General features: G+C 41.1%; 1 protein-coding gene and 1 pseudogene across 2 annotated transcripts in view; both read right to left on the bottom strand.

Annotated features, from left to right (window-relative positions):
- Window positions 1-6,189: 6,189 nt before the first annotated feature.
- Window positions 6,190-12,378, bottom strand: LOC132520931 (tropomyosin alpha-3 chain-like; annotated as a pseudogene).
- Window positions 12,379-12,914: 536 nt separating this feature from the next.
- The window catches only part of RYK (receptor like tyrosine kinase), a 100,733-nt gene continuing 85,762 nt past the window's right edge, over window positions 12,915-27,885 (bottom strand). For both annotated transcript variants that reach the window (XM_060149814.1, XM_060149815.1), the window contains exons 14-15: window positions 15,422-15,558; window positions 12,915-14,039 (exon numbers count right to left, since the gene is read on the bottom strand). In XM_060149814.1, coding sequence (XP_060005797.1) covers window positions 13,928-14,039; window positions 15,422-15,558 — 249 coding nt within the window. In that variant the 3' untranslated portion in view covers window positions 12,915-13,927. The remainder of the gene's footprint in view (window positions 14,040-15,421; window positions 15,559-27,885) is intronic.

Here is a 27,885-nt window from a genome sequence, read left to right as displayed (position 1 = left end):
TGAGCTGGGCCAGTGAGATGGCCTGTCTCAGAAATTTGATATGAATACAAGCAAAGAAACGGCCGGTTAGTTGCAGATACGTAGTGTGTACATAGAGGATTAGGAAGGCCAAACTGGCCGTATGTAAGCTTCAGTTACAAACTATAAATAAGCAGAGGAAGACGCTAGCTGGTACCCAGAGAGAAGCCAAGAGGAGGCTTTATAAGGCTAGGGATCAAGGACGGCCTCTTGGACAAGGGAAACAAAAGCACAAATAAACAAATGGGACTACATCAAACTAAAAAGCGTTTGCACAGCAAAGGAAACTATTAACAAAACAAAAAGGCAGCCTATGAACGGGAAAGGATATTTGCAAACCATATATATGATAAGGGGTTAATATCCCAAATATATAAATAACTCATACAAGTCAACATTAAAAAAAAATGACCCAATTACAAAATGGGCAGAGGACCTGAATAGAGTTGACATTTTCCAAAGGCATATAGATGGCCAACGTACACATGAAAAGATGCTCAACATCACTAATCATCAGGGAAATGTAAATCAAAACCACAATGAGATATCACCTCACACCTGTCAGAATGGCTATTATAAAGACCACAAATAAGTTTTGGCAAGGATGTGGAGAAAAGGGAAACTGTCATGCACTATTGGTGGGAATGTAAATTGGTGTAGCAGTCACTATGTAAAAGAGTATGAAGTTTCCTCAAAAAAATTAAAAATAGAACTACCATCCAAACCAGCAATTCCACTTCTGGTATTTTTCCAAAGAAAAGGAAAACACTAATCTGAAAACATATACGCATCCCTATGTTCACTGCAGCATTATTCACAATAGCCACAATATGGAAACAATTGAAATGTCCATCCATAGATGGACAGATAAAGAAGATGTGGTGTATACACACACACACACACACACACACACACACACACACACACAAACACATGAATATTACTCAGCCATAAAAAAGAATGAAATCTTGCCATTTGCAACAATATAGATTATATTAAGTGAAATAATTCAGACAAAGATAAATGCTGTATAATTTCACTTATATGTGGAATCTAAAAAACAAAAGAACAAACAAAACAGAAACAGACTACAGAGAACAAACAGGTGGTTGCCAGAAGGGAGGGGGAGGGGGGATAGTGGGGAAAAAAAAGGTAACTATGTGAGGTGATGAATGCTAATTAGCTTAACTGTAGTGATCATTTCAAAATGCATATTTATATGAAACCATCACGTTGTACACCTTAAATATATACAACTTTTGTCAATTACACCTCAATAAAGCTGCAAAAAGAGTTTAAAAATTAAATTTTAAAAGGACAGTCTCTCGGGAGAGACGACATGCATGGTGGTTTCTGCAGGTGAGGGGTTACCTGGATGGATGGGAAGTGGGGGTATGGTGCAGCATTTACAGGAAGGGAGATTACGTGTGAAGGCACAAAAGGGATGTGTGTCTAAGAACCTCTGGCTTCGTGACTGAGTAGAGAGCAAGGGAGGGGAAGAAGGTGTGTGTGAGGGGGACAGCAGGGCCAGATGGTGGAGGGAACTGTGTGCTACGGTGGCAAGTCTGGCCCCTGCAGGGAACGTTGAATACGCTCCAGGAAGACCTCACCTCTGGACACCTCCGTCTCACCGTGTCGCCCTCCCAAACCCACGGCTCCACCATCTCCCAGGACTAGGCCACCTCTAGACCCAAAGCCATATCACACTCTACTTACAAACTACTGACCCCTTTCATCTCACATCTATGCTGCAACCTCTTAGACACAAGGCTCCAGGCCTTCAATATTCTGGTCTAACTACCTTGCCCAGCTGGAGCTCACAGCTGACCATCTGAACTACATCTTACCAACACCCTAAAATCTCTTGCACTGCTGTCCTCACACCTGTCCAGAAAACCCACAATCCTCCATCAACCCCCCAGTCAGACTTCTCTCCTGTGGCGGGCTCCTAGCTGGGCCCCAGATCTATTCTCCTCTTCTTCCACAACACTAGAGTTTTAGTTGGTGACATGGCTGCCCAGCTAGACCCATTTCCCAGACTTCTTTGCAGCCGGGTGGGTGCCTAAGTTCCCACCAATGGAATGTGAGCAGAAGTGATGTGTACAACTTCCCTCTCTCTTACCTAAGAGGAAATTATTTGCTTTCCACTTCTGCTCCTACTGCCTTTCAGGAGCTGGAACACTGATATGTAGAGCCCAGCTCTGGCCATGCAGCCACAGTCTGTGGATGGTGGAACAAGATGGAAGGGCCCGAGGACCCTGAGCGGTCCTGAAAAATGAGGCACTCCACCCTCCTCCCTTTGCACTGTAACATGAGAGAGAAATAAACATTTATCATATTTAACCCACTCCTTGTTACAGCAGATTCTACTACTGTCAAATGTGTGGAGAAAAATGCCATAACCCATCAGGGCAGTCCCGTCTCCAGGCCTCAGCTGAGGTCCACTTGCACTTGATCCTAATCAGCTCCCTTGCAAATTTCCCCTAGTCAAAGCTTCCAACTCTCATGTTTATCAGGCCCCCATCCAACCTCTCACTCTCAACAATCCTGTCTTATGGCACAACAAATGTGGAGACCACCAAGCAGGGTCTCCCACCATGTTCTACACACCACTGTGGTCCTCTCCCCTTAACTCAATGGTTGGTGTCCTTTTCTCTGTGCTCTGATTAGACTCCTTGGATTAAATTCACAGCTCCACTACATACTACCTGTGCAACCCACCTCAGCTTTCCTTTCCTCAACTGCAAAATGGAGGTGACAATACTACTTAACAGGATTGTGAGGACTAAATGAGATAATGCATGAAAAGCAACTAGCACAATGCCTGACACATAGTCAGCAATGGGCACCTGCCACTAACATCACTGAAACAAATGTGACCACATCACTACCTGATGGAGGCCTTCCACTGAATCTCCGTCACCTACAGAACATAGTCTAAACCTCTCAGTATGTTAGGCCCTTCGTGACACATCTGCCGTTTACCCCCGGCATGTTCTCTCTTGCTACTCTCTGCCTTGAACACTATGTTCTAATACCAAACTGCCCACAGATCTAAAAAACAAAACAAAAACCCATTCACTGATTAGACAGATATATATTAAAGTGCCCACTTTTGGAGCATTAGTGACTACTCCAATAAATTAATTCCCCTTCCTGGAAAAAACCACCCACCTCCCTAAAAATCATCATGAGAAAAAGCCTATTTTTCATCCTGTGTCTGGGAAGTGATACTGAATTCAGTTTCCTAAAACAAAAGTTAGGTTACCCTTCTTTCAGCTTTAAAATGCGATGCTATGCTAAGATGGTTATGGGGAAAAAAGCAATCTTTATATCTACTTTTAAATCTTATTGTTTAATGCACGTGAAATATTGTATCCCATGGAAAGGGAAGGAGGTTCCTTTCAGAGGGACATTTGACACATGAGCCAGATGGTGAGGCTGGCAACAGGATGTTGAAGAGTAGGAAGACGGCCAAGGTGACCAGCAAGGACAGTGGAGATGGGGGCAGGCCCTCAGGGCAGAGCCAGTCCCAGATTTTCACAAAGCGCGTAGCACCTGGCTGCAGTCTCCTGTCTCTTCCTCTTCCTGCCTTCCCAGAACAGGCAAGAAGGACCCTAGGGAGTACTTTCCACGAGACAAGAGTCTGCTTAGCTGACCAAGAATGCCTGTCAGGTCAAATAAAGCTGCCCTCCTTTCAGTCAGGTCACGTGTGGGTCTTTCTAAGGGGAAAAAAAGAGCAAAGGCCAGAGGGACGCTGCCTAGAGATCCCAACACAAAACTTAAAACACAGGTTTATCAGGACATTGCACTTCCTGACGAAGAGATTACGGTCAAGTCAAACTCATTCTGGCCTGAGCGAGTCAGAGTTAGAGGAACTTCATTCAGAATATGAACTCTAGTACTTTTCTGGGGCCAGGGCCTATGACCAATTCCTCCTCAAGTCTACCAGAGTGTCCAGAATGTCCTGTTCTCTGAGTTATGGAGACAACATCTAAGGTGTTCTTTAGATATATAGTAAGTAATGCTATCACCAAATAGTTCCAATTCAAAATTAACAAACCTTACATGAATGCAAATAGTCTTTAAAAAGGCATATAAAATATAGTCCAATAGATTCATGTGATATTAAATAAACAAATGTTTAAGATCTTTTAATAAGAATTTTTATGGAGACAGATAGCTAATCTCTAGCTTACTTCCAAAGGCCCTAGGTAGTCAGACCATGAAGCTAGAGGAAAGGCACCTGGTGGGAGATACCGCAGGCCAAACACCGAGGAGAACAAAAATATCCCTGCAAGGCCAAATCTATAAAGTGGTGGCAGAACTATGGACTCATGGAAAATAGTAGGGCCGAGGCCAAAGTACCAGCGATCAGGATGGAATAGTAGGGTTTTCTGGACATAGAGGCTAAAATGTTACCTAGTAATCCCTACCAGGATTTCTCCTCAAATAATGGCAGTACTTACCAACCTGAAAACTAGCTGACTGGGCACTCTCTACATTGGCAAAGACTTCATAACCACTGCACTTCCTCTCATACTGACAATACTCTGAAGTAGTGATATACTGCTAAAGGAGGCCAGATACCAGTCCCTTACCCCATTTCTGCACAGGGGCAGACATTGCTAGTTGCCCACCAACAGCCATCCCTATTTTCCTACCAATGGAAGCCAAATTTTGTTCAAGGTAAGAATGTGCTCAACTAAAAAGTTTCCTCAAATGTGCACAAACTGATGAATGAATAGTATATATATATATATATATATATATATATATATATATATATATCCATTACAACGGAAAATTTGGCAATAAAAAGGAATGAAACCCTGATACATGCTACAATATGAATGAACCTCTAAAATGTTACGCTAAGCGAAAGCAGCTAGACATAAAAAGTCACATATTGTATGATACCATTTACATGAAAGGTCTAGGATAGGCAAATCTAGAGAGACAGAAAATGGATTTGTGGTTGCCGAGGGCAGGGGTGGGGATGGAATTAGGAGTGACTGCTAATGGGCATGGGGTTGCTTTCTTTTTGTGTTGGTAAAAATGAATCCAATCGTGGTGATGATTGCACAACTCTATGAATACACTGAAAATCAGAGCTGTACACTTTAAATGGGTGACACATGAATCAAATCTCAATAAAGCTGTTTAAAAAAATCCAACAAAATCGATTTCCCAAGATGCTGGACTGCTTGGGGTACCCATGTGCTACAGTTCTGTCCAGTAAGGTGTTGGTGGAAGTATACTATGAGAAAGTTGTCTCCTCAAAACAGACTCAAGTAACTCGTGTCTTTTGCCTTTCATCTTTTTCTCATCTTCTTGCCTACTAGAAATCTAGGCCCTGGGGGTCCCCTTAGAACAAAAACATGTTAAAGATGACAGGGCAGCAAAAATGGAAGTAGCGGGTGATGGATGATATCCTGGGATCACAGCACGAGCCCTGGTTTGTCTCTCTCTGGAATTGTTATGCGAGAGAAATAAACCTGTATTTCATTAAGTGATTATAGTGATATTTCTATCACTTGCAGCCAAAGGCTATCCCTAATGATGCACGCCTATCTAACATCAGCCTGGGCTGATTCCTGGAGCCAAGAAGGAAAAGGAAAAAAAAAGTAGACTCAGAAAGACACAAAAAGTTGATTCCAAATGTAACATTCAGACACCATGGAGTCAGCGTCATTTTTTTTGTTTAAAGGGTAAATAGTTATTTTATTTTCAAACTATACATGTTTTTCCCAATTTTTGTATACCCCCAAGGGAGTGCTTACCCCTCTCTAAAAACAAATCGCTAAAAAATGCTTTAGTTTTAAAACACTGATGAACCAAATAGGAGCAAATGCATATTATTATTATTATTATTATTGGAGGGCCTGGTTCTTTATTTCAAAAAGACATTTATCAATATTCAGTATCAAAACAGTTACACTATTGGTTTTTCTTTCTCCCAGTCGGCCCCCAAAGAGACGACACCAAAGGAGAGTACATTTTAAGCCAATTTTGCTGAAGGATGCACACCTAACTGACCTCACCGAAACCTCACCAAAAAGGGGGGATCGGGTAGGGAAAGAAACTTTAAAAGACCAGCACACTGCCAGCCCAGACTGTAGAGAGCTCTCATAGCCAGATGGGGTGATGAGTGTGCCCCAACCCCAAAGAAGCAAAGTTTCAAAATAACATAAAATTTAAAAACACTTGTACATAAGCTATTCAAGATTTCTCCAGCACTGACACAATGTACAATGAGATGGCACTTTTAGAGACAGCAGCTTCAGACCCAGAAAAGGGTGATGAGTTTCATACGGCTAAATCAGTGGTAAAACATAATTTTCTTTTCTTTCTTTCAAGGAGGCGGGAGAGCAAATAAGTGGTCACCTCAAAATAAGGGGCACATGATCCATTCTGTGGGTGGTGAGGAAAGGGGTAGAGCTGGGACAAGGATTTCGTCTCAGAGGTCTCACCATCTTAATTTCGTTTGGTTACTTCTGATGGGAAAAAAAAAAAAGTTGCCCCAAAATACTGTAAAGCTGAAAATCTGAACAGTGGTTTTTTTTGGTTTTGTTTTGTTTTGGCTAACTCCTTCTGGAATCACCTTTCTGGTTTGGCGGGGACTTTTTGCAGAGCAATGAGGCTTCCCAAAATGGAGTCCTTCTCTGGGCTGTTTGGCTCTCAGGAAGGCAGGCCCATACCTTTTTCCCTCCTCTATGGAGAGGGCGATATGTATTAAGCTGAAAAGTTACCTTCCAAAAGTGAGAAAGGGATTAGACTGCTGCTTCAGAACTATGGAAGTATCTGGAATGTTTTACAAATGGCTGCTACACCAACAACAAAAAAGATAATTACAAAATGCATACATCACAGCATGCTTTTGAAGACACTTAGCATTGTGCTCCGTTCCCTTAAACGTTGTTCCCAAAGGTGCTCAGCCTCTAGCCCAAATGGAATCTCTGGGGAGAGGCAGAGACAGTTTGGCGAAAAGGACACAGGGGTGGGGGTGGGAGACGTGGCAAAAGGAGAAAGCAGCCTTCCAGTTAAAGCTCAGCCCTCAGCTTAAAGGTCAGCTTCAGGCAGGCTGGCCTCAGCGGTCGGGGTCAGAGGGAGGGGCAGCGCAGGGCGGGACTAGGGCGCTCTACAACTCATCCAGGTCAAGCAGAGTCTGGTCCAGCATCCTTTGTGTACAGAGGTGCTCCTCTTTGGTGCATATCAGTTCATCTTCCAAATCACCGTCTTTTCCAGCTTGGCTACCGATCTCTCAGCACACTCAGCATGGGTCTCTGCCTCCTTGAGTTTATCAGTAAGAATCTTTCTCTCTTCCTCATATGTCTTCTTTTTGAGAGTACTTTTCTTCAGCAGCACTCAGACACTTCAGCTTCTGGTCCATCAGTCTGACCTGCTCATCCGTCTCTCAGCAACCGGACTCTGCCAGCTCAGCTCGCTCCTCTGTGCCTTCCAAGTCTCCCTCAATAATCACCAACCTAAGAGCCACCTCTTCATACTCTTCTGCAATGTGCTTAGCTTCTTTGAGCTGGATTTCCTGGAGCTTCATTTTTATTTCCTCTTTTAAGCCTCGGTTTTCAGTAACCTTCATGTCTCTCTCGCTGTCATCAGCAGCTTTCTCGGCTTCCTCCAGCAATTTCAGGGCAGCGGCCAGGCGCTCTTGAGCGCAGTCCAGCTCTTCAACCAGCTGGACCCTATGGTTCAAGGAGGCCGCCTCAGCCTGTTCCCGGGCCGCCTTTCTCCTACACTTCCGCAGGGGGTGCTCGGCCCTCTCCCCCGTGTCCCTGGCCTGCTTGCTGCAGAAGCGGGGTCTTGCGCTTCACCACCTTGGTGGTGGTGATCCCGGCCATGGTGCCGCCCGGCCCCTGCTCACCTTCGGGTTCCTGCCTCCTCTGCCCGGAGCTGCGGTCGCTTCTCCGCCAATGGCATATTATTATTTGCTCAAAGAGGAATCCTTTAAACTATAACCGATTCCCCATTTTTTTTTTAAATACGTTTCTAACATCTGTTCTCTGAAGGGTTAGAAGACATCTCCCATTAAACCCTTTAGGCCTGGTCAGCCTTAATCTTTAAAGAACAGCACTCTGAGAGAGAAAACAAAGGCCCAGAGTTTCAGTTTACTTATATATAAAATGTATGTTCTCAGTACACTTATGCATGATGTTCATGTGTCCCAGAGGATTAAGTTCAATGTTATTCTGAACTATTAAGGGCAAAAATGAACGTAGAAACAAAAATTATTAACAAGCAACTGTTTATGTTTTTCTTTTCTAGCCCCATAAATTATATCACCTCCTTTTTATCGTATGGGTGGGGGTGCAGGGCATGGGAGAGTAACACCTGGAAAAGAATCTTCCACTCAAGTCAATGAATTACTTCATTTGAGATGATTATTTCATGTACAACTCCAAATAAAGTTGACCTTATAGAAGTATGAAACAGAATTTGCAATCAGGCTAATTGTTTCTGCGACCAAAGAAAAAGAAGGGAAAATGAAGTATCAATGAAAGGGTGGCTGGGGGTGGGGCTGGGGGTTGCTTAAGCCAGCAATGGGGTGGGATATGGTCTTCCCTACCAATCTGTCTCCTTTTATTTCATGCTTTATTGGTTTATATTACATAAAACTTAAACCCTTTAAATTTGAATATAAATACCACATTATAATAGAACACAGTACTTTAAATGAGATGTTTTACAGAGTTACCATTTTTTTTAAAGCCTAACTGCTCTCATGTGCAAATTTAGGTGTTTTTACTTACCAATTCACTAAATATTCAGCCCTAAAATATGTCAAGCACTAAGTAGGCAGTGGAGATTCAACCTGAGTGAAGCACAAGTTCCTATCCTCAAGAAATATGAACAGCCAAGTGGTAAAAATAAGCCCCCATCTTAGCTTTGTCAGAATGTAAACCCAGGGAACAAGGCTGAAAAGCAACTATGGCAGAGCCTGGAGGAGCGGGGTGAGGTGTCAGGGGAGTCTCTTGGGCACTGGGCAGTCTGGAGTAGAGTGTGGCACAGGCATAGGAAAGGACACATGAAATAGCACCACGCTCAGGCAGGAAAGTGGTAAGCTGGTGAAGCAGGAGGGGACACAGCAGAGATGAGTGGAGGCTGTGTACACCTAGGTGCTCTGAACTCCACTCTGCAGGCTCTGGTAAGGGGCTGAACGGTTCTGAGCAGGGACAGCTCAGTTTTAGGAAGCATTACTCTGGCAGAGGCTGGTTGGGTGGGATACAGACCAAGGCCAGTCCAGCAGTTTCAGGGCAAGAGGCCAAAAGATGATGATGGTAAGCAAGACCATGGCAGGTCTCAGGTCCTAAGGAAGCAACCTCAACAAAGGCAGGTTTTCATATAATGGAAACGTTTAAAGTTCTGTGTACCACCTCCCTTCACCCTCGCATTTTCCCCCAATAAAAACATAACCTTGGGCTTCCCTGGTGGCGCAGTGGTTGAGAATCTGCCTGCCAATGGAGGGGACACGGGTTCGAGCCCTGGTCTGGGAAGATCCCACATGCCGCGGAGCAACTAGGCCCGTGTGCCACAACTACTGAGCCTGCGCGTCTGGAGCCTGTGCTCTGCAACAAGAGAGGCCGCGATAGTGAGAGGCCCGCGCACCGCGATGAAGAGGGGCCCCCGCTCGCCGCAACTAGAGAAAGCCCTCGCACAGAAACGAAGACCCAACACCGCCCTAAATAAATAAATTTAAAAAAAAATAAATAAATAAATCACTCAGTCTCTTGCAGTCTGTACTATAGCAGTAACAATTCCCTATCGTAGAGCTGTAGCAGTCTCCTATTAAAAAAAAAAACAAACAAAAAAAACATAACCTTTACCAAAACGAGAGGCTGGTGGCTAGAGAGGAGAGGCTTTCATGCTTGCAGATCAAATGACAAGAACGAAGAGTATTCCACACCCAAAGGGATTTTTCTCCCTCTGCTCGCTCATTCCCATCACCAGTGAAACATTTCCTGGAAAACAAACATGTCCCGTGCCTGCCCCCACAACCCCCCACCCCAATACTTCTTTGATCTCCTCTAGTTCTGTTCCATTTCCCTTCACAGCAAAACTTTCAAGTAAGGTCTCTACTGTCCCACCTAGTATTTACACTTCCACTTGCTCCAATCCCTACTGCTTCTGTCAATAATTGCATAATGCCAAATCCCATACAGGCTTCTCCTTCCACTTTGAAATGCTTTCTTTCCTTTTTTCCTGTTTTTTTGTTGTTGCTTTTTCCAACTGTAGTGGTTTCTTCTCTTTTTCTGTTATTTATTCTTCCTTCACTAGATCATTAAAAGTTGGAGTTACCAGGACCCCATCCCAAGACCTCCTCTCCATCTACACTGGCTCCCGAAGCAAGTTCATCCAATATCATGGCTTTAAATATGGTCTGTATGTTACACTCCTACATTTATTTGTTCAATGAGACCTCCTCCCTGAGCTGCAGGTTCTCATCTATCTACTCAAAATCTCCACTTAGATGACCAATTGGCATCTCAAACATGGCTTACAACAAATTACTAATTCCCCCTGCTAAAGCAAAATCCTGTTCCTCCTAGTTTTTTTTTTTCCGTCTCACTATACAGTTTGGCCATACAGCCAGACTATATGTTCAAGCTCCAAACCAACTAGTTATTCCTGATCACTCTCTTTCCTTCTCCACCCCACCCTCCAACATCCAATGGATCCAGGTCCAATCTGCCCCTCCCAATCTCCTGCACTACTCTAATTAGTCCAAAACCACTATCTTTGCTCTCCTAAACTATGCAACAGTTTCTTATAGTCTCATTGCCTCCACCCTTGCCTCCCTACAGTCTAATCTTCACAAAGATGTTGGCATAATCTGTAAACTGCAAATCAGATCACGTCACTCCCTTATTTAAAAACTCCTTGACAGCCGCATAGCACAAGGAGATCAGCTCGGTGCTTTGTGTCCACCTAGAGGGGTGGGATAGGGAGGGTGGGAGGGAGACACAAGAGGGAGGAGATATGGGGATATATGTATATTTATAACTGATTCTAACACACCATTGTAACTAAGAAACTAACCATTGTAACTAAGAAACTAATACACCATTGTAAAGCAATTATACTCCAATAAAGATGTTAAAAAATAAAATTAAATTAAAAAAATTTTTAAAACTCCTTGAATGAAATCCCACTGTACTTAGAATATAAATGTGTCCCATGGCTTACAACCACCCCCAACCATGCTCCAATGTCTGTTCCTACATCTCCCAGACCTCTTCCCTAACTACATTCTAGCCACATTGGCCTCTGTTCTCTTCTTCCAGTGGCAGCAGCTGGAGGATGAACAGGAAGGGCTGACACTGGAGGCCAGCTCATTCCTGCTTTAATGCTTCTGCAATTATGTCCCTTCTGCCTGGATTTTCTCATAGGTGGCTTTTTGTTACTCAGATCTCAGCTCAAATGCCACCTGCTCAGAGAAGCCTGACTAAAGACATGTAAAGTTATTCTCTGATACCACTCTGTACTTTTATAGCACTTATCAAAATCTTACTTATGTTTATTATCTGCTTCTTCTAACCAGAATGTGAGACCTAGAAAGGGAGGAACATCATGTCTTGTTCCCTGCATACCTTGAAGGCCAGATATACAGTTGGCACTCAATAAATACATAATGAATGAATAACCCAATCCTCCTTACTTCTATAAATAAAATTTTCTTACAATGGGGGTGTTACGAGAAAGGAGAGAATATAATAGAGCTCTTGGTCACTAGGGCCAGCTTATACCACATCAGTGCTTTGCTAATTTGCTTCTTTACTATAAAAATTACATTTTCTACAAAATCTATTCAGTAATATTCACAAACCACTGGAAAAAGCCCAGCCATGGAAATCTTGTAACTGCTCTTTTCACTGAAGTCAGTGACTCCAAGTAGTTCTGCAAGAAAAATCTATTTAAAGTCTTAAACCACCTCTAAAACAAATATACATACATAAAATAAAACAGCTTACAAACAGAGATATGGTTAAAGGCACCACACATCCAAGCAAACTGAGAGCACCTCTTACTACATGGTAATTTGGGACAGAAGTCAATGACAGCACTTTTTTCTTTGAACCGATCTTGTGCACAGAACTGTGATATATAAAAAATGCACTAACCTGAACATATTAAAAAAATGCACTGAATGTTGGAAGGGATGCTAGAGCGGAACCACTCACTTCATGTGCATAATAATACATAATAAACGCTATAAATAAATATTTGTTGACTGAATGCCTTCTAAGATTGCAGGTTGTCAACCAAAACTTCTCTAACTTACAAAGTTCAAAGAGCTTTGAAAAAGCTGGCCCCTTAGGGGGCTGAGTATTTCATAAAACCAAAGAACCAAACCAAAAAACCAAAAACCATAAAACCAAAGAACCAGTTAATAAATGGCATACAGAAAGATCATGCTCTTGGCCTGCTTGTGACAGAGCACGTATCATGTGAGCTATTTTCCCAGATGTGCTGCTGATTCATAAAGCTCCTTTAAGAACAGCAAAAGCCTCCAACTGCTATGCATTCTCTCCTATGTACCTGTGAGAATGGGAGCAGAGGCAGGCACATGCATGCCTAGCTATTTAAGAGGTCCATTCAACTCTGCCTTAGGCCAACTCTAGCCAAGTATAAATATATACATACCCTGAATTTAACGGCTCTGGAGAAAAGTTTCAGTGCTGTAATACTTCCTTGTAATAATAATCTCAACTTTTTATTAGAACCTGGAGGCTGAGCAGAGTCAGCTGCACTCGTGTTAGGGCTTGGGAGTCTGAGTGAGACACCCATGAAATGAAACAGGGCTATCTAGCTGTTGTGTGTTCAAAGACTTACCAGACACAACCAATCATTCATTATGAACAATATTTTCAATACTGTCATAATATAAAACAAATCCTTTAATTTCTCAGGTGTTTTTAAAAAACCATTTTATACTTAAGCCAGCCTTGAAGATAGGTACAAAATCTACCTGTTTACATTTTTTTACTCAAAACAACTCAAGCACCCATTCTGTGCATGGCACTATTCTAGGTGCAATAAAAGGAATTCCTAACCTTAGAAACAAGATTTCACTTTCTGGAATTGTGTTATCTCCTTTTCCAGAGAGTAAAAATAAATAAGATCGCCACTGTTCACTACTGACCTGTCCCAAACCCACTTCTGGCTCACAGAAATGCTAGGTTCTGCCAAAATTAAGATGTTTCAATGAACTCAGCTCCTACTTCCCCCAAAATAAGAAAGGAGAACTCCTTTTCATTAAAAAAATAAAGAACAATTCTCCACGGAAGGGCAGTTTCTAATAAGTATTTTTCTCTTTTTTTCCCCTCTAGCTTTTCTTTCAGTGTTCCTCCTCCAATATTGCCTTTTCCTGTACAAGGCAAACCGACATCTTTTTCTGTTTTTCTTTTCCTAAGAAAAAGTACTGCATCTTGAAGACAAACCATTCCCAAGACTATGGATAAATATTAAAACAAACAAACAAAAAACTTTAAAGGTGAATCACCTACATTACCTTGATGAAGTAAAAAAAATAAAAAGCAGTTGCACTAAGGTAGCTATTCCAAATACCTGTGTTTAAACAATTTTAAAAACTGTTTATTTATTTTGTAAGAATGTACCCCTAGTCCAAAGTTAACTATGTTTAAAAAAATTTTTGGCCAAAAAATTTACAAAAACATTTTCAGTTCAACCTAATGAAAGTGATATCTAGAAAATATTTGACATCATTAAGTCTGCCTTAGATAGTTCCGATTCTAAAGCATTCCTAAGGCACGGTGCTCTGGAAGACAAATGTGCTTCTGCGGCGTTGCGTGGCGTATGCGGCATCCGTGACCGGCTGCAAGTGAGCCCTGGCAGGCTCCTTCCTCCTGACGCTGGGGGACTGTGAGAGGAGTCAGACGTAGGCCCCCAGGGCTGCATGGAACTCTGTGAGACACTGGACCAGCTGCTGGAACTTGGGCCTCTCCTCCGGATCTAAGGCCCAGCAACAAGCCATCACAGCAAATCTGCAGAGTGACAAGACCAGAAAATTTGGCTAGTGATGATATAGTACTCCTAACCTTTTGGTCAATATGATACCAGTTATGTTGTCTATCTAAATGTGGGCGTGGAGAGGACGATATATTAAAAAAATCAATCAATATTACTATCTGTTGGCAGAGCTAAAATGAATTATCTGGATGATATCTGTGGATTTCAATTCTGCAACATGTCAAAATATATCAGCAAATAGAGATTGTATATAACTACCTAAAACATAGTCAAAATAATAACCTGTGTTATCCTGTACAGTTGACTCTTAAGCAACACAGGGGTGAGGGGTGCCGACTCTCTGCATAAAAATCTGTGCATAACTTATAGTTTAGCCCTCCGTATCCCCAGTTCCCCCTCATCCGCATATTCAACCAACCATGAACCATGTAGTACTGTAGTATTTATCACTGAAAAAAATCCACACGTAAGTGGACCCACATTGTTCAAGGGTCAACTGTATTTGAGTTCTGAAAGAAAGAACTTGGAAGAAGAGGAACCTTTAACTAAACTGTAAGAATCCTGGATCTACAGTAAAATCTGTGCAAAAGCTGCCACCTTGCCACAGTATAAAAACCTTCAGGGGGGCTTCCCTGGTGGCGCAGTGGTTGAGAGTCCGCCTGCCAATGCAGGGGACACGGGTTTGTGCCCCGGTCCGGGAAGATCCCACATGCCGCGGAGCGGCTGGGCCCGTGAGCCATGGCCGCTGAGCCTGCGCGTCCGGAGCCTGTGCTCCACAACGGGAGAGGCCACAACAGTGAGAGGCCCGCATACCGCAAAAAAAAAAAAAAAAAAACCTTCAGGGGATACTGGAACTGAGACTCAATCACCCCTGAACAGCCTCCTGCCCACTCCGATCCCATTATATGGGAAGACTAGCTATGTGATAAAAGCAGGAAACAGGAACTATCCCACTCACCAGACCAGAACATCTTCCTTATACGTATATCAGTTCACACCAGCTGGCAAGGCACAACAGCAATGAGAAAGGCTCTTTATAACTAAGGATGTCCTTAAGGCTCATCCTTAAGAAAGGCTTAAGGCTCCTGTGCAGGTCCTCACTCTACACAGGAAAACTGACAGTGTTCAGTGTTTTCTCACTATGTACATAAGTCTCTTGGATTAGATTAATCACTACAAATATGAGATGCAAAAAGTCCTAATGTCAAATGCTTTAAAAAGAATGAATGAGTCTGGCTGACTTTGTAGTTTCTCTACAGGAGTATAATTCAAGTCCAAGGAGGCATTATTCTCAAAAGGGAAGTCTCTGTACGAGTATGGACACCTGTTCTTTTTCTTTTATCCAAACGTCGTAAATGGAGTGAAATCCATGTCTTCAAGCTCAGAAAAAACTTACAGTTCATCAGGACAGTTGATCGGCTGGGCTATTCGGTAACCGTCTTTCAGGTACGCGGCCATCTCAAACGGGTCGATGTCCACATAGGGTGTTTGGCCCAGAGTCATGAGCTCCCACAGCGTCACTCCAAAGGCCCACTGAGAAGAAGAACGGCAACACCGTGAGGGGATATTTAAAACAGCTGTCAGAGTGCTGCTGCCTGTGGCCAGGAGGGGATATTTAAAACAGCTGTCAGAGTGCTGCTGCCTGTGGCCAGGTAGGGACCAAAAATAGCAGATTGATCAACTTTTTTTGTGTGTGTGGCATGTGGGATCTTAGGCGTGGCATGTGGGATCTTAGTTCCCTGACCAGGGATCGAACCTGCACCCCCTGCATTGGAAGCGTGGAGTCCTAACCACTGGACCACCAGGGAAGTCCCAGCAGATCTATTAACTCTTAATGAAAGCAAAATGTTATTTATAAAAAGAAGTCTACCATACCCAGTTAGATTCTCTTGTTGGACAGAAAGGAACATTTTAATGAAAGCATTCTTTAATGTGAATATCATTATTGTATATTCTAAGGTAATTAGAGCCATGGGAAAGAATTATTTTTACTGTTGATTACAAGCCCCACCACCCAAAACTGTTAATTATGTCTAAAATTTTCCTAATATGTAAATGTGTTAAATACCATAGCTAGTCAGCAGAGCTGAAAAGTGGAAAATGCAAATCATGTAAAATATAATGTCATGGATTTTTACTATGTTCAGATAATTTAAATTAACAGAAGAAAGTATACTGGAAGAATATCTTCCAACCTTGCTTGGGTAAAATATGAGATTTATTTAAAATCAACATGTAAACTATTGGTAGGAGCAGAAATCATAAGCAGTGGCAACAGTGCTCAGTCATGGTCCAGCCAGGGCTCCTCAGTTTGCCTGTGGCTTCTGGACAGTGTGTGGACGGCAGGAATATGACTCCACAAAGCTGCTGCCATGAGGCAGGACAAGACTCAGACTGGGGGCTCCCACTGATCTGCCACGCGTGGGCCTTGAGGTCAGGAGAGCTGAAGGTGGATGAGGAGGAAGATACCTGTGTACCATGCTATCATGTTTATGAATACCTTCAAGTTGTAGACATTTTGTTTTCATTTTTCTTTCTTTTTCTCTTTTAACTTTCACAACGAACCTATGAGAATCACTGGTAGCCCAATTTTACAGATGAGGAAACAGAGAAATAACCTGCCCCAAAAAACACTTTTTATAAGTGAAGGGGGGAAAAAGGAAAGGGAAAAAGAGGAAAAAAACACAACAGGTCTGTTTATAAAATCTAAGCACAGTGCATCAAATTTTAAGTTATTTTGTTCAATAATAATGAAATACTATTCTAAAGTATACATATTTTTTAAAGCCTTATATTTGTGAACAATAGTTTTATTTCTTATTATAATCTAGGCAAATAAGGAAACAGTGGAATGATATCTTAGAATATTTTTTAAAACTGTCAATAGAGAATTCTATACTAAGCCAAAACGTACTTGAAAAATGAAGACAAAATACAGTTTTTCAAACAAAAGCTGAGAGACTATGTCACTGGCAGACATACACTTCAAGACACGTTAGAGCAGTTCTTCATGTGGAAAGAAAAAACACCAATGGGAATTTGGATCTATACAAAAAATGAAGAGTGCTAAAAATATATGAACAACAACTAGGTATTTTTTCCTCATTTAAAAATTTCCTTAGGGCTTCCCTGGTGGCACAGTGGTTGAGAATCTGCCTGCCAATGCAGGGGACGCGGGTTCGAGCCCTGGTCTGGGAAGATCCCACATGCCGCGGAACAACTAGGCCCGTGAGCCACAAGTACTGAGCCTGCGCGTCCGGAGCCTGTGCTCCGCAACAAGAGAGGCCACGATAGTGAGAGGCCCGCGCACCGCGATGAAGAGTGGCCCCCGCTCACCGCAACTGGAGAAAGCCCTCACACAGAAACAAAGACCCAACACAGCCAAAAATAAAATATAAATTAATTAATTAAAAAAAAATTTTCCTTAATAGACTGTTTAAAGCAAAATCCCATGCACTGTGGGGTTTATAATATAAATGGAAGTAAAATGTATGCCCATAATAGCATAAAGGATGGAAGGGGATGAGTGGAAATACTGTATTGGCAGCTGCTTATATTAAACATGAAGTGGCATAATATTCGCAAGTAGAAGGTGTACACTGTAAGCCCTAGAACAGGTTTCCCAACTTCAGCACTAGTGACACTGTGGACTTGATGAGTCTCTGTTGTGAGAGGCTGTCTTGTGCATGGCAGGATATTTAGTTCAGCAGCATCCCTGGCCTCCACCCACTGGATGCCCCAAGTTGTAATAATTGAAAATGTCTCCAGATATTGCCAAATGCCCCACACCCCCAGGAGGGAGGGTGCAAAACTGCCCCCAGTTGAGAAACCCTAAGCCAGACTGATGAAAGAAAATAAAAAGACACAAATAACCAACACGAGGAAGAAAAGAGGAAACATAATTACAGATCCTACAGACATCAAAAAATATTATAAGCAACTCAACTTTATGCCAATAAATTCAATAACTTAGATGAAATGAACAAATTCCTTGATATATATGTTACCAAAATAGATACAAGAACAAACAGAAAATCTATACAGCCCAATATTTCTTAGAGAAATTGAATTCAAAATTTAAAATCTTCCCACAAAGAAAACTCTGCATCCAATTTCACTGGATGAATTCTATCAAACTTGAAAGAAAAAAATACAATATTAGTTTCCTAATACAATGTTAGTTTCCTAGGGCTGCCATAACAAAGTACCACAAACTAGGTGACTGTTTGAACAACAGAATTTGCCTCACAGCTCTGGAGGCTAGAAGTCCAAAATCAGGGTGTTGGCAGGGCTACACTCACTCTGAAACCCACAGGGGAGAATCCTTCCTTGCCTAATCCTACCTTCTGGTGCTTTGCCAGCAATCCTTGGTGTTCCTTGGTTTGCAGCTGTAGTACTTCAATCTCTGCCTCTGTTTTCACACAACATTCTCCCCTTGCATGCCAGTGTCTCTTCTTATAATGATATCAGTCATACTGGATTACGGTCTACCTTAATTATGACTTCATCTTAACATTATATCTCTAATGACCCTGTTTCCAAAGGTCACATTCTGAGGTATAGGGGTTAGAACTTCAACCTATCTTTTGGGGGAACACAATTCAAACCACAGTACAATCCTACACAAACTCTTTCAGAAAACAGGGGAGGATGGAACACTTCTCGACTCATTTTTAGGCCAGCATTATCCTAAATACCAAAACCAAAGCGTTTAGCTTTTTGGAACTTAATATCTCTTTTATTAATTGTTACCATTAAGGTAGAACAACGGCCATCCTTGAGGTCTGTGCTTTGGGAGGAGGGAAGAGACAGGGCTCAGACGGATGTATATTTTTAAAATCTTCATAGAGACAGAGTCTACAGGAATTTCCCTAAACCTATTGGTTTAAGGGGAATCTTCTGTTCTGCTTAAAAATGGAAAAACGATTTCAAATTAATAAAAGTTAAAGGAAGGTGCCTGCTGACATACAGGTGTTTGTCTTTAAACTTTATATGAACTTTTAATAATGACAGTAATTAGTCATTGTAATGCTTAATTTTTAAAATAGTGTTCAGGGCTTCCCTGGTGGTGCAGAGGTTAAGAATCCGCCTGCCAATGCAGGGGACACGGGTTCGAGCCCTGGTCCAGGAAGATCCCACATGACGCAGAGCAACTAAGCCTGTGCGCCACAACTACTGAGCCTGCGCTCTAGAGCCTGCGAGCCACAACTACTGAAGCCCGCCTGCCTAGAGCCCATTCTCCGCAACAAGAGCAGACACTGCAATGAGGAGGCTGCGCACCTCAATAAAGAGTAGCCCCGCTGGCCGCAACTAGAGAAAGCCCGCGTGCAGCAACGAAGAATAAATAAAATCTTTATTTATTTATAAAGCACCAAAAAAATTAATTAATTAAATTAAAAATTTTAAAAAATAAATAAATAAAATAGTGTCCAATTGCCACAGGGAAGGTAGTTCACTACACAGATGGAACAGAGCCCAAAGAAGTGAAGCTAGTTGGAAGGGTGTTCCTACCCCTTATTTACAAGATAAGATGGGTCTGTTCTTATTCACTGATTGCGGTAGCAGCTTTGGGGAAGGAATAATCAATCCAAACTAGATTTTGGAGGAAGAAACAATAAGAACTGGTAAGAAGTGGATACTGCCACTTGATGAGTAACCCCATCCACTGACAAGGGATGTTCTAACAACTTCTGACTGTAAGACTTTCATAGTAATGCTGGTGGTATCTGAGACCTGGAGTGTACACAGGGACCATAACAGTACAAAATATATAAGATGACTTAAAAAAAATACTTCTTTCACATTGTTGTATCCACATTACCACTAAGCACCCATCTAAGTTCCTTATGTTACATATTGCAGCACTAAGAAACACCAAAAAAAGAACAATAAACCCAAAGGGAAAGTTCCAGTTTCATTTCCTTACAAGCCAACAACCAAAAAAAGTGATTAATTACATGTTGGCTCACCAACCCTCTAAAAAAAATCAAGACCAAACAGCACAAGGATAATTTGTGGAAAACTTGCTCTCTAAAGTCTTCTGATAACTGAACCATTTAAAATTTAGACAGACTTATTCTATAATTTCCTCTTGTTTGACATCTTTGGAAAGGGGGCAATGAGAAGGTCAGCCTATTTTTTCCAGAGTTTTATAAAACTTTTATAAAAGGCTCTTGCTACATCCATTTAAAGAACATGTAGAGAATAACAGTGTTCTTCTATTCATCTTATTTCTCTTCTCCCAGCTTGTGTTATTTTACAGCTTCTTAATATATAGGATACAAAATTTTTTCTTCACTAACAACATATACAGATGTGACTTGTCAAAAAGTATATAATACTCGGGACTACCCTGGTGGTGCAGTGGTTAAGAACCCACCTGCCAATGCAGGGGACACGGGTTCGATCCCTGGTCTGGGAAGATCCCACATGCTGCGGAGCAGCTAAGCCTGTGTACAATTACTGAGCCTGTGCTCTAGAGCCTGCATGCCACAACTACTGAGCCTGTGCACCTAGAGCCACCCTGCTCTGCAGCAAGAGAAGCCACCACAATGAGAAGCCCGCACACCACAACCAAGAGTAGCCCCCCACTCGCCACAACTACAGAAAGCCCGTGCACGGCAATGAAAGACTCAACGCAGCCAAAAATAAATGAATGAAAAATTTATTTATTTTTTAAAAAGTATATAGATCAGAGTGATGTGAGGTGAGAACTCCACCAACCCTAAAAGGTCTCTCCCCTAGAATCTCCAGAAAGGAACATAGCCCTGCTAGTACCTTGGATTTAGCCCAGGAAAAGTCCAAGCTACAGAAAGCCATGTGGATGAAAGTCTCTTGGTGCTCCAGCCAGGAGTCAGGGCTCTGCCTCTGAGGTAGGAGAGCCAACTTCAGGACACTGGTCAACAAGAGACCTCCCAGCTCCACATAATATCAAACGGCGAAAATCTCCCAGAGACCTCCATCTTAACACCAGCACCCAGCTTCACTCAACGACCAGCAAGCCACAGTGCTGGACACCCTATGCCAAACAACTAGCAAAAGAGGAACACAACCCCACCCATTAGCAGAGAGGCTGCCTAAAATCATAATAAGGCCACAGACACCCCAAAACACACCACCAGACGTGAACCTGCCCACTACAGAGACACGATCCAGCCTCATCCACCACAACACAGGCACTAGTCCCCTACAGCAGGAAGCCTACACAACACACTGAACCAACCTTAGCCACTGGAGACAGACATCAAAAACAGCGGGAACTACGAACCTGCAGCCTGCAAAAAGGAGACCCCAAACACAGTAAGATAAGCAAAATGAGAAGACAGAAAAACACACAGCAGATAAAGGAGCAAGATAAAAATGTACCAGACCTAACAAATGAAGAGGAAATAGGCAGTCTACCTGAAAAAGAATTCAGAATAATGATAGTAAGGATGATCCGAAATCTTGGAAATAGAATGGACAAAATGCAAGAAACAGTTAACAAGGACCTAGAAGAAATAAAGATGAAACAAGCAACAATGAACAACACAATAAATGAAATTAAAAGTACTCTAGATGGGATCAATAGCACAATAACTGAGGCAGAAGAACGGATAAGTGACCTGGAAGATAAAATAGTGGAAATAACTACTGCAGAGCAGAATAAAGAAAAAAGAATGAAAAGAACTGAGGACAGTCTCAGAGACCTCTGGGACAACATTAAACGCACCAACATTCGAATTATAGGGGTTCCAGAAGAAGAAGAGAAAAAGAAAGGGACTGAGAAAATATTTGAAGAGATTATAGTTGAAAACTTCCCTAATATGGGAAAGGAAATAGTTAATCAAGTCCAGGAAGCACAGAGAGTCCCATACAGGAGAAATACAAGGAGAAATACACCAAGACACATATTAATCAAACTGTCAAAAATTAAATACAAAGAAAGCATATTAAAAGCAGCAAGGGAAAAACAATGAATAACACACAAGTGAATCCCCATAAGGTTAACAGCTGATCTCTCAGCAGAAACCCTACAATCCAGAAGGGAGTGACAGGACATAGTGAAAGTCATGAAGGAGAAAAACCTGCAGCCAAGACTACTGTACCCAGCAAGGATCTCATTCAGATTTGATGGAGAAGTTAAAACCTTTACAGACAAGCAAAAGCTGAGAGAGTTCAGCACCACCAAACCAGCTTTACAACAAATGCTAAAGGAACTTCTCTAGACAAGAAACACGAGAGAAGGAAAAGAACTATAATAACGAACCCAAAACAATTTAGAAAATGGGAATAGGAACATACATATCGATAATTACCTTAAATGCAAATGGACTAAATGCTCCCACCAAAAGACACAGATTGGCTGAATGGATACAAAAACAAGACCCTCATATATGCTGTCTACAAGAGACCCACTTCAGACCTAGAGACATATACAGACTGAAAGTAAGGGGATGGAAAAAGATATTCCATGCAAATGGAAACCAAAAGAAAGCTGGAGTAGCAATTCTCGTATCAGACAAAATAGACTTTAAAATAAGGACTATTAAAAGAGACAAAGAAGGACACTACATAATGATCAAGGGATCGATCCAAGAAGAAGATATAACAACTGTAAATATTTATGCACCCAACCTAGGAGCACCTCAATACATAAGGCAAATACTAACAGCCATAAAAGGGGAAATCGACAGTAACACATTCATAGTAGGGGACTTAAACACCCCACTTTCACCCATGGACAGATCATCCAAAATGAAAATAAATAAGGAAACTCAAGCTTTAAATGATACATTAAAAAAGATGGACTTAATTGATATTTATAGGACACTCCATCCAAAAACAACAGAATACACATTTTTCTCAAGTGCTCATGGAACATTCTCCAGGATAGATCATATCTTGGGTCACAAATCAAGCCTTGGTAAATTTAAGAAAATTGAAATTGTATCAAGTATCTTTTCTGACCACAACACCATGAGACTAGATATCAATTACAGGAAAAGATCTGTAAAAAATACAAATACATGGAGGCTAAACAACACTACTTAATAATGAAGTGATCACTGAAGAAATCAAAGAGGAAATCAAAAAATACCTAGAAACAAATGACAATGGAGACACAATGACCCAAAACCTATGGGATGCAGCAAAAGCAGTTATAAGGGGGAAGTTTATAGCAATACAAGCCCACCTTAAGAAGCAGGAAACATCTCGAATAAACAACCTAACCTTGCACCTCAAGCAATTAGAGAAAGAACAACAAAAAACCCCAAAGTTAGCAGAAGGAAAGAAATCATAAAAATCAGATCAGAAATAAATGAAAAAGAAATGAAGGAAACAATAGCAAAGATCAATAAAACTAAAAGCTGGTTCTTTGAGAAGATAAACAAAATAGATAAACCACTAGCCAGACTCATCAAGAAAAAAAGAGAGAAGACTCAAATCAATAGAATTAGAAATGAAAAAGGAGAAGTAACAACTGACACTGCAGAAATAAAAAAGATCATGAGAGATTACTACAAGCAACTCTATGCCAATAAAATGGACAATCTGGAAGAAATGGACAAATTCTTAGAAATGCACAACCTGCCAAGACTGAAGCAGGAAGAAATAGAAAATATGAACAGACCAATCACAAGCACTGAAATTGAAACTGTGATTAAAAATCTTCCAACAAACAAAAGCCCAGGACCAGATGGCTTCACAGGCGAATTCTATCAAACATTTAGAGAAGAGCTAACACCTATCCTTCTCAAACTCTTCCAAAATATAGCAGAGGGAGGACATTCCCAAATTCCTTCTACGAGGCCACCATCACCTTGATACCAAAACCAGACAAGGATGGCACAAAGAAAGAAAACTACAGGCCAATATCACTGATGAACATAGAAGCAAAAATCCTCAACAAAATACTAGCAAACAGAATCCAGCAGCACATTAAAAGGATCATACACCATGACCAAGTGGGGTTTACTCCAGGAATGCAAGGATTCTTCAATATACGCAAATCTATCAATGTGATAAACCATATTAACAAATTGAAGGAGAAAAACCATATGATCATCTCAATAGATGCAGAGAAAGCTTTTGACAAAATTCAACACCCATTTATGATAAAAACCCTGCAGAAAGTAGGCATAGAGGGAACTTTCCTCAACATAATAAAGGCCATATAGGACAAGCCCACAGCAAACATCATCCTCAATGGTGAAAAACTGAAAGCATTTCCACTAAGATCAGGAACAAGACAAGGTTGCCCACTCTCACCACTCTTATTCAACATAGTTTTGGAAGTTTTAGCCACAGCAATCAGAGAAGAAAAGGAAATAAAAGGAATCCAAATCGGAAAAGAAGAAGTAAAGCTGTCACTGTTTGCAGATGACATGATACTATACATAGAGAATCCTAAAGATGCTACCAGAAAACTACTAGAGCTAATCAATGAATTTGGTAAAGTAGCAGTATACAAAATTAATGCACAGAAATCTCTGGCATTCCTATATACTAATGATGAAAAATCTGAAAGTGAAATCAAGAAAACACTCCCATTTACCACTGCAACCAAAAGAATAAAATATCTAGGAATAAACCTACCTAAGGAGACAAAAGACCTGTATGCAGAAAATTATAAGACACTGATGAAAAAAATTAAAGATGATACAAATAGATGGAGAGATATACCATGTTCTTGGATAGGAAGAATCAACATTGTGAAAATGACTCTACTACCCAAAGCAATCTATAGATTCAATGCAATCCCTATCAAACTACCACTGGCATTTTTCACAGAACTAGAACAAAAAATTTCGCAATTTGTATGGAAACACAAAAGACCCCGAATAGCCAAAGCAATCTTGAGAATGAAAAAAGGAGCTGGAGGAATCAGGCTCCCTGACTTCAGACTATACTACAAAGCTACAGTAATCAAGACAGTATGGTACTGACACAAAAACAGAAAGATAGATCAATGGAACAGGATAGAAAGCCCAGAGATAAACCCACGCACATATGGACACCTTATCTTTGATAAAGGTGGCAGGAATGTACAGTGGAGAAAGGACAGCCTCTTCAATAAGTGGTGCTGGGAAAACTGAACAGGTACATGTAAAAGTATGAGATTAGATTACTCCCTAACACCATACACAAAAATAAGCTCAAAATGGATTAAAGACCTAAATGTAAGGCCAGAAACTATCAAACTCTTAGAGGAAAACATAGGCAGAACACTCTATGACATAAATCACAGAAAGATCCTTTCTGACCCACCCCCAGAGTAATGGAAATAAAAACAAAAATAAACAAATGGGACCTAATGAAACTTCAAAGCTTTTGCACAGCAAAGGTACCATAAACAAGACCAAAAGACAACCCTCAGAATGGGAGAAAATATTTGCAAATGAAGCAACCGACAAAGGATTAAATCTCCAAAATTTACAAGCAGCTCATGCAGCTCAATAACAAAAAAACAAACAACCCAATCCAAAAATGGGCAGAAGACCTAAATAGACATTTCTCCAAAGAAGATATACAGACTGCCAACAAACACATGAAAGAATGTTCAACATCATTAATCATTAGAGAAATGCAAATCAAAACTACAATGAGATATCATCTCATACCTGTCAGAATGTCCATGATCAAAAAATCTAGAAACAATAAATGTTGGAGAGGGTGTGGAGAAAAGGGAACACTCTTGCACTGCTGGTGGGAATGTGAATTGGTTCAGCCACTATGGAGAACAGTATGGAGGTTCCTTAAAAAACTACAAATAGAACTACCATATGACCCAGCAATCCCACTACTGGGCATATACCCTGAGAAAACCAAAATTCAAAAAGAGTCACGTACCAAAATGTTCATTGCAGCTCTATTTACAATAGCCCGGAGATGGAAACAACCTAAGTGCCCATCATTGGATGAATGGATAAAGAAGATGTGGTACATATATACAATGGAATATTACTCAGCCATAAAAAGAAACGAAATTGAGCTATTTGTAATGAGGTGGATAGACCTAGAGTCTGTCATACAGAGTGAAGTAAGTCAGAAAGAAAAAGACAAATACCGTATGCTAACACATATATATGGAATTTAAGGGAAAAAAATGTCATGAAGAACCTAGGGGTAAGACAGGAATAAAGACGCAGACCTACTGGAGAACGGACTTGAGGTTATGGGGAGGGGGAAGGGTGAGCTGTGACAGGGCGAGAGAGAGTCATGGACATATACACACTAACAAACGTAGTAAGGTAGATAGCTAGTGGGAAGCAGCCGCATGGCACAGGGATATTGGCTCGGTGCTTTGTGACAGCCTGGAGGGGTGGGATAGGGAGGGTGGGAGGGAGGGAGACGCAAGAGGGAAGACATATGGGAACATATGTATATGTATAACTGATTCACTTTGTTATAAAGCAGAAACTAACACACTATTGTAAAGCAATTATACCTCAATAAAGATGTTAAAAAAAAGAAATAAAAAAAGGGAAAGAGAAAAAAAAGTATATAATAATTCTTTTTTACTCTTTGATGTAATATTCACTAATGTTGGGACTATTCAGAGATTTCCATTCTGTTACTTCAGGCTGACCTCAATATATTACATATGATGAAAAAAAATTTTGTTCAATTCTAAATGATCTCATCTGACCATAGCAAAAGCATAATCAAGTGTTTTATGGCTAGGCCTTTCTGTTAACACTGGAAACCTAACATCCCTTTCTCATATATGGAAATAGGTTCAGATGACCAAAGTGGAATTAACTTAATGTGGGACAAGTGCTTTCCAAGCTTGAGTAGTAAGAAAAATCACCTGGAGTGTTTGTTAAAATTACAGATTCCTTAGCCCCATCCTAGTAATTCTGAGGCCTGGAACTCAATATTTTTAAGAGTCCTAGCTGGGTCCTAAGATCCTGCAAACTTAGGAACTAGTCTTAGATGTGTTAGCAGTGGTGGTCAGACAGCAAAGACAGAAGACAGTTTTTATGTATTTTTATTGTAGTATGGCCAACATACAATAAACTGTTCGATTTGATATATTCTCACATATGTACACACCTCTGAAACAACTGCCACAATCAAGATAATGAACATATCACATATCCATCACTTCCCAAAGATTCTTACAGCTCTAATCCCTTCCTCCCAGTCCCCACTATCTCCAAATAACCATTAATCTGCTCTCTGCCACTAACATTAGTTTGCATTTTCTAGAATTTCACATAAATGGAATTATTAAAACTGTACATTTTGTTTAGCTTCTTTCACTCAGAATAACGATTCTGAGATTCATCCATGATATATTGACAGTTCATCCCTTTTCACTGCTGAACAGTAGTTCATTGTATGAATACAGCAGTTTACCCACTTACCTGTTGATGGACATTGAATTATTTCCAGGTTTAGCTACTAAAAATAAGGCTGCTATGAACATCTATGCCCAAGTATTGGTAAGGACATATGCTTTCATTTACCTAGGAGCAAAATGACTGGATATGGTATGTACATGTTTAACGTTTTAAGAAACTGCCACACTGGGAATTGTCCCTGGTGGTCCAGTGGTTAGGAATCTGCTTTCCAATGCAGGGGATGCAGGTTCGATTCCTGGTCAGGGAACACAGGCCATGGGGGAAATAAGCCCACATGCCCCAACTGCTGAGCCCACAGGCCTCAACTAGACAGCCCACACACCACAACTTCAGAGCCCACGTGCTGCAGTGAAGAGCCCTCGTGCCACAACTAGAGAGAGGCCCATGGGCCACAATGAAGATCCTGCGTGCCACAACTAAGACCCAATGCAGCCAAAAATAAATAAATTTAAAAAAATTTATTAAGGATAAAATATCTCATACTTAAAAAAAAAAAAGAAAGAAAGAAACT

The sequence above is a fragment of the Lagenorhynchus albirostris genome, chromosome 5, assembly GCF_949774975.1.
Source record: "Lagenorhynchus albirostris chromosome 5, mLagAlb1.1, whole genome shotgun sequence".
Taxonomy (NCBI): Eukaryota; Metazoa; Chordata; class Mammalia; order Artiodactyla; family Delphinidae; genus Lagenorhynchus; species Lagenorhynchus albirostris.
This window is presented reverse-complemented; position numbering and strand designations above follow the sequence as displayed.